This window comes from Drosophila arizonae, chromosome X, assembly GCF_054131065.1.
Source record: "Drosophila arizonae isolate 15081-1271.41 chromosome X, UAZ_ARI_1.0, whole genome shotgun sequence".
Taxonomy (NCBI): domain Eukaryota; kingdom Metazoa; phylum Arthropoda; class Insecta; order Diptera; family Drosophilidae; genus Drosophila; species Drosophila arizonae.
This window is the reverse complement of record NC_142927.1, coordinates 7,987,514-7,995,266: the sequence shown is the minus strand read 5'-3', so window position 1 is coordinate 7,995,266 and position 7,753 is coordinate 7,987,514. Positions and strand designations below refer to the sequence as shown.

General features: G+C 43.2%; 1 protein-coding gene across 1 annotated transcript; it reads right to left on the bottom strand.

Annotated features, from left to right (window-relative positions):
* Window positions 1-3,012: 3,012 nt before the first annotated feature.
* LOC108618087 (uncharacterized) lies at window positions 3,013-5,983 on the bottom strand. Its single transcript, XM_089474222.1, has 2 exons — window positions 5,747-5,983; window positions 3,013-5,671 (listed from the first exon to the last, which is right to left on the bottom strand). The coding sequence occupies exons 1-2, from the start codon at window positions 5,825-5,827 to the stop codon at window positions 3,173-3,175; spliced, it is 2,580 nt and encodes an 859-aa protein (XP_089330348.1). The 5' UTR covers window positions 5,828-5,983; the 3' UTR covers window positions 3,013-3,172.
* Window positions 5,984-7,753: the final 1,770 nt, after the last annotated feature.

Here is a 7,753-nt window from a genome sequence, read left to right as displayed (position 1 = left end):
ATGTGAGCTTGCAGCAGAGGCAGCTTCTGCTTTGATTTGCCCATTGTTTTTATCCCTTGGCTTTAGCTTCAGATATGCAGCCTTAATTGCTGCTGCAGCAATATCAAACACATTCCCCATCAATTATTTTCAAAGCAATTTAAAGCCAACATTTTTGCACAGTAACTGTATCTATATATGTATCTATGTACGACTTAGTTGTTAACGTTCAGGTGAATTCCTCCAGCTGCTGAGGGGTCTTCGGTGTGTATTATGATGGCTTCATAATTATTGGAATCATGAGCTTATGGCTTGGCAGAACTTGTCATTAAACAGTAATTCTAGTTCTCTATGTAAATCAAATCTATCAAATGAAATATTTAGAGTAGAGCTACAGTAAGTAAAGCCATGGAAGCTTAGTCGGAGGCGTGAGGGATAACAGCGATACGGAATTCCGCTGCTGACTTTGACTCTTGGCTGTCTCAGTGCTGCATTCTTCTGGCGTCTCACTTGAACTAAACACTCCGAGTCAAAGGGTTGCCTCTTATCTTAACTTGAATTTATATATGTGAAACTTTGCTGGAATGCAAAAGCAATTTACAAAGTTCTCTCCCAGGTATGGGGATACAATAGAGTTATAATAACGTCTGTCCGCCATTTCCTGCATGTATTCAGTTTCACTTTTCAGCTGTCTTTATTCAGTAGGGAGCGTAAGCTCAGTAGAATCCGGTTAGAACCACGCTCAAGCTGTAAAAATTCAACTGTATATATCATTTTAAATATATGAAAGTCAATATTAAAAGGACTTACTAATTAAACCCCAAAACTCGTATATTTATAGGGACACATTTCTGCCTGATATCGATGAATCTGATAGTCAGCGAAGAAATCACCTTTATAGGTAAACAACTCCTGCTAGCTGTCATAGCGATTGCTATGCTAATTTGTGAATGTGCTCAAAGCAACATTGGAATATTAAAAGCCAATTCGATTGTCATTCACTGCGATTGCTGCGCAGTTATCGATAGCCGCCCCGGGGCGGGCAATATACATATTTTGAAATGTAAATATAGCAGTTAAGTGAGCTTGCTAACTTATTAATATGCCACTTTAGGTGCGTCTCTCGCACGCCCTCTCGCTCTGTCGCCCCCTCTGGCAGACAACAATCGAGTTAGAAGATGAAATTCCAGCTGGGCAGCAGCACCGAAAATAATGAACTCCCAAATGAAGTGAAACAAAAAGAAGCACACAATATTAATTATTCATATTTCATTAGTGAACGCCGACGCCCCCGAGTGGAGCGGATGGAGCGACTGTAGCTCCCGTCAAGGGTTTGCCGGGCGGAGTCAAGGAAAGGCGTGTGCCATATAAAATTTATAAAAATCAAAGTAATGTAGCGCTTGCCAGCGAGCAGGACTTTTGCAAGAGACAGAGAGAGAGAGAATGCGCGAGAGAGATAGAGAGAGAGAGAACGCGTGGGTGTAGTCTACCTGGCTGCTGCTTTGGCAGGCATCATCATTTGTCTTGGCGTTTTGGGAGTCGCGGCAGTCGCATTGATGAATGAAGTGCGTACACATTGCCTCTGAAAAGGCCAAAAGGCCAGGCGACATTAAAAATGCACACGCAATCAGAAAATGTTTCCCTGCCCCAGACGCCAGTTGCCAGTTGCCAGTTGCCAGTTAGAGGTGGCAGCAACAGCAGCAGCAGCAGCAGCAGCAATCCCGTTGATGGATCAACACCGAACAGATAAGACAGCCTTTGGTTGGGGTAATGAGCCAGTTGAAGTGGGCCAAAGCACGGCCCAACAACTTTTCACCTCTTTCATACACACACACACACACACACAGTTATTCTTGTACTCCTTCTTCTGCTTCATCGTCTTTCTTTTTTTGTAAGCCTTTGAGCTGGGCCTTTGCCTGGCTGCTCTGTCGCCCTGTCGTCGTTTATAATTTGTTTGGGCTTTCAGCGGCCGTCCAAAGCAATTACCGTGCTCAAGGTGCACTTGCCCACACTCACTGCCCTATTTCCCTCTCTCTCCCTCTCTCTCTCTCACTCACTCTCTCTCTCTGTCTGTGGAAAACTACGCAGTGAACAATTCGGCTTGACTTGAGGCGAACATTTGACCGTGCTGCGTCCCATCATCTTATCGGGTTCACTTACTGGGTCAACTTTCTGCCGACATCCCTGCTGGCCGCCCCTCCTCCTCTCTCACTCCTCACTGTGATTTATTATGCCTGTGCGCCTGCTTTTGCTGCTGTTGAGGCTATTTTCTTTGGCACGTTCACGCTGAGAAAACAGTCGCCTCCACGCATGGCAGCCTCCTGTCATATGTATATGTAAGTGCGTGTGTGTGTGTGTGTGTGTGGTGTTGCGTGTTGACCCGTTCGACACCCATTAATATGCAGTGATTCGCATTGCTGATGTACTCAGCCGAAACTTTTCATGCCACGATAAATTTTATTAAGGAATTTGCTTTCCTTACGTAAACGTCTCCCTTTGCTTGCGTTGCTTAATTTCAGTTGCAGGTGCACTTATTTTCGCATTGCTGAAATCGACAGCTTTTGTGTTATCGAACACTGATAACATTCTGGTTCAATTTGGCTCCAGTATTCAAACGCTTTCGATAGGTGTGCAATTTAGTTGTTCCGTTGGCTGCAATACTATCGATTAATGTATTGTAGTATCGATAAGAATATTTCTTTGCTGCAGTACTGAAGCAAAGCTATTCATTTAACTTATGCATGGCTGTGATCATTCCATCTCGCCTTATCTAGCCACATGCGCATTTTTCTCTCTTCTACTGGTTTCGGTAGTTTTATCAACAATTGCTAAAGACCAATATATATCGATCTGCCTCAATATCAATGTTACCGACAGTTATTAGTTATTCGCAATTATTTATGTGATAAAACTAATATTGGTCAACTACTTTTAATACTACATATATAAATCACTCAAAAAAGAAACATTAAAACGCCATGCAATCTTCTATTTGAGCCACTCTCACTTCAACTTGAGCTCAACGCTCAGATGTAAGTATCGTGAATTTTATTTTAATTGCTTGCTATCGATATAGCCGATGAGAGTACATATTCATTTCAATCACAAGGGATTACATATTCATTTGAAATTATTATTATTATTATTATTTTTTTTTTTTTTTTTTTTGTATCGAGACTATTAATTATTTGATTTACTTCCCTGATTCTTCTGAATCGGAGTTGCTGGTTGAGGTATCGGATAGATTCAGCTCTGGCAAATCTGGCATAGTTGTGTCTTCAGTAAGCACCTCGAATTCCACACGCACTGCTTCGTTATCCATGCGCAAAAGGGCTTTGAGCTCGCGCACCAATTCTGGCTCTGGTGGATCAACTGTCTTAGATCTCATAGCGTTCCTTATGCGACGCCTGCGCACATGACGAAAGGGTGGACAGAGGCCATGGGGCCACAGGTATTTATCATCCACTTTCACAATTTCATCAGTATTCTCTTCTTCTGGTGACTTTGGTCTTTCTCCAAAAAAGCTAGGTCCAAAGCTGCCTGCTTCAGTCGACGTCTCCAAACCGTGTGGCGACCACCATCCAAGTGGGGCCATCAGATCAAACGGAGTTTGCATTCCAACAGGCGACCACATATCGTCCGGATTCCACATTTCGCCCGGCGGCATCATTTCGTTCAGATTAAACATATCGTCCGGAGTAAACATTTGGTTCGGTGCCCACATTCCGATCGGCGTCGACATATCGAACGGAGCATTCATTCCGCTACGCGGTGGCATATTGACTGGCGTCTGCATTCCAATCGGAGTCGGCATCTTTTTATCGGCATCGGACTTGTCCTTTTTATCCGCCTTTTGCTCCTTACCCGGCTGTTGGTTTCCACCCGACTGCTGCTCTTTTCCCGACGATTTCTGTTGATTCTCAGACTTGTTCTTCTTATCGGGCTTCTGGTTTTCCCCCGACTTCGGCTCCTTACCTTTTTTATCAATCTTCTGTTTCTTATTCGATGTTTTCTCTTCGTCCGATGACTGTGGTGAAGCCGGCATCTGCATTCCGATCGGTGTCTGCATTCCACGCGCCATTGGCTCCTGATTCATAGCCGGTGTCGGTATTCCGAGTGTGTTCTTTCCGAGAGGAAAAAAGCGACTGATACTCGGCGGCTCATCAGCCGGCGGCTTACTTCCAACAGGAGTCGGCATTTTGAGCGGCTTTTGCTGAGTGCCCGGCATCTGCTGTGTAACCGGGGACTGCTTTCCGATTGGGGACTGCTTTCCGATCGGGGACTGATTTCCGATCGGTGACTGCTTTCCGAGCGCCTTCCTTCCGAGAGGGAAAAAGCGGCTGATGCTCGGCGACTCGTCAGCCGGCGGCTGAATTCCAACAGGAGTCGGCATTTCGAGCGGCGTTTGCTGAGTGCCCGGACTCTGCATTCCCATCGGCGGCTGCATTCCGAGCACATTCTTCCTTCCGAGAGGAAAAAAGCAAGTGATACCCTGCGTCTGCATTTCAACCGGAATCTTGCGCGGTCTCCCGCGCTTCTTGGGTACGTTTTCAGTCTGCATTCCAACCGGAGTCGGCATTACGGTCGGCATCTGCTGTCCGCCCGCCTCCTGCTGTAATCCTGGCATCTGCATTTCAGTCGTAGCATTTTTGCGGGGTCTACCGCGCTTCTTAGGTACGTTTTCATTCTGCACTCCAGTCGGAGTCGGCATTACGATCGGCATCTGCTCTCCGCCCGCCTCCTGCTGTAATCCCGGCATCTGCATTTCAGTCGTAGCATTTTTGCGGGGTCTACCGCGCTTCTTAGGTACGTTTGCATTCTGCACTCCAGCCGGAGTCGGCATTACAATCGGCATCTGCTCTCCGCCCGCCTCCTGCTGTAATCCCGGCATCTGCATTTCAGTCGTAGCATTTTTGCGGGGTCTTCCACGCTTCTTAGGTACGTTTGCATTCTGCACTCCAGCCGGAGTCGGCATTACAATCGGCATCTGTTCTCCAACCGCCTCCTGCTGTAATCCCGGCATCTGCATTTCAGTCGCAGCATTTTTGCGGGGTCTACCGCGCTTCTTAGGTACATTTTCATTCTGCATTACGATCGGAGTCGGAGCCGGAGTCGGCATTACGATCGGCATCTGTTCTCCACCCGCCTCCTGCTGTAATCCCGGCATCTGCATTTCAGTCGCAGCATTTTTGCGGGGTCTCCCGCGCTTCTTAGGTACTAAATTATCTGTTTGTTTTTGGTTTTGCTTGCCATGTTTTCCAGTATCTGAACTGTATATCTTGAGACCTATATTTTCCTCATCTGGCCCTAACTCAAAATCCGCATTATCCCAACAACCAAATGGAAATTGATACAAAAAGTTTAGGTCGAAATCATCTGCATTCATTCCTAGCTCATTGTCAAATGCATTTAGTTGCTCGTCATCGTCATATTTTGGTAAATTCTTCTCCCAATCTCTTGGTCGGTCTTCAGAGCAAACAAGCAGTTGACAGATATCAGCCGTTTTATATAAATTGACATTGTCGGTTGTCTTATAGCTCTCCACTAGGTTGGGCAAATCAACCAGCTTGGCGTACAACTGATTTGAGTTCACCCAAACCTCAGCGTTTCGCATATCATTATACATATGAATGGATAATACCTCATTGGTATTACCCGCATCTATGGCATCTTGCACAACGTTCGCCTGCACCTGAATTCAGATATAGAAGATGCAGCATAATGCACAAAACTGTTGACAGTAATTCTAATTATATTTAATACTTACCTCTGGAAAGCGTATTATAAACTGATTTTCCAACTCATCGATTCGCTCCTCATTAAAGAAGGGCAAACTATCCCAAGACATTTTTATTTAAAAAAAAAAAATTTTTTTTTCTCAATTTTTTTCGTTTTAGTAATTTTACGAGCAGCACAAATCACATAATGTCCCAAATGGCAAATGACATCTCACTACGAATAGTGTTAACAAACGACAGTTGTATATCGACTAAAGTCAATGAATATGTGATGGACTATTATTCGATTTGCTCTGACAACTTGAGTGCCTTACACAACTCTAAGCCAGGGTATCCACAGTCGAATAGAAATATTCAGCATATGCGTTAGCTTTGACGGTATTACTTTGGGATTTTGCTGGTGCTTGAAATGAGTTAATAGAGAAAATGCCAATCAGACCACACAGAGCCTTGCAGCATATTTGTTGTTCTCTATATTAGCTACATATATATAGATACATATTTAACTAATTCTGATTGAGAATATTTTATATAGCTTATTTTGTATATCTCTGCGGTCTAATTAGGCATTTTATTTTAACTCAGAATTGATAAAGCAATATACAAATTTCACTCGTAAATGAGTATGAAAACTTAATATATACTTGGAAATTGTCATTAAAAATTTTATAAATATTCTTTATAAATTTTGCTATGGTGAATTTTGGATTTGGATTGGATTTTTCATTATTTTCTCATTACTTCATTAATTCATTATCTATTTAAGCCGCTTCTGGGCCTCAGCGTCTCTCACAGAGCCATTTGTTTGCCATTCATGGATTTCTTAGAACTCCAACTTTCAAGCCGTGCTGTTCAGGGCTTAGTCCTAGTGCCAGTATCCTCTACTGCAGCAAGCAGTCTGTGTTTCATTGGCACTTCTAACAGATTTCCTTTCGTTTTAAGTCGGCAAATCAGTTCATTACTTCATTGCATAATAAAGAGTCGTGTCTACTTATAATTCTTATTATTTTTCCTTAATATTTATGAGAATTATATAAGGAACCTATATTAAATAGTCCACTTGTATTTTGTGTTTGACTTTTTTCGGCTTCGCATGTCCCTCTATAATGTATGAATACTTTCCATTTATTTGCATACAAGTTCAAGTTATTTCTATTAATATTCCATTGCGTATTCGCGCGAGAATATATTCCATTTTTAATAACACAAAACTAAAAGGCGAGTGAGGCGCCAACAGCAACTAACAAAAAAAAAAAAAAAAAAAAAAAAAAAAAAAAATCCATTGCCAAAACGAGAGCTCAAAAGTCAAAGCAAACATGCCAAAAGGGGCAGCAGCAGCAGGAGGCGGAGACTGAGGCAAGCAAATGGGATACAAGGCGAGATCTGCAGATGGGGCGGGACTTCGAACTGAATTGGCCTGGCCTGACTGAGTAGAGCCAAACAAAATAAAAAATACAGAAACAAAAAACAATTGAAATGTGAATATTAAATGTACAAGTACAAGATTTGTTCCTCCTGCTGCGGTCTTTGCAGGTGTCGTCCGCCACGCCCCTGCTGCGCCCTCAACTGCGGCAACTCCCTGCGGCGTCATTGTGTGCACTGCAAGTGCCAGCAACAACAACAACAACAACAACGGAGAAATAATAATACCATTTGAAGGCATCCACGTCGACTGATTGATGTCGAGATTTGCATGAGTAAACCAGCGGGTCGCCTACCCTTTAACTCCGCTTTAGAGGCAACCGCAGCCGCTGCTTTGGCCTCTTCCATTCGAGACTGGCTATTCGTTTAGCCAGATGCTTTAAGCGCATATTGTTGCCTGATCTCTAAAACGTTTTTTGATTTCAGTTTAATATCCGGCAGGAACATCTATAAATCTACCTTTATAACTATATATATTTCGAAACATTTTTGAAGTAAGTTTGACATCTTATAACTATATCTATATCTACATCATCTCCTACAGCTAAATGGACATTTCCAACTTCAAAGTTTGGCTTGGATAAGTGGCCGGAGTCTGCTGGATTACATGAGCC

What these genes read in the sequence shown, in the direction of transcription:
- LOC108618087 (XM_089474222.1), bottom strand. Translation starts at nt 5,827, where the DNA reads ATGTCTTGGGATAGTTTGCCCTTCTTTAATGAGGAGCGAATCGATGAG. An exon ending in TTATAATACGCTTTCCAGAG is followed by an intron (nt 5,672 to 5,746) that starts GTAAGTATTAAA and finishes ATCTGAATTCAG; the next exon opens with GTGCAGGCGAACGTTGTGCA.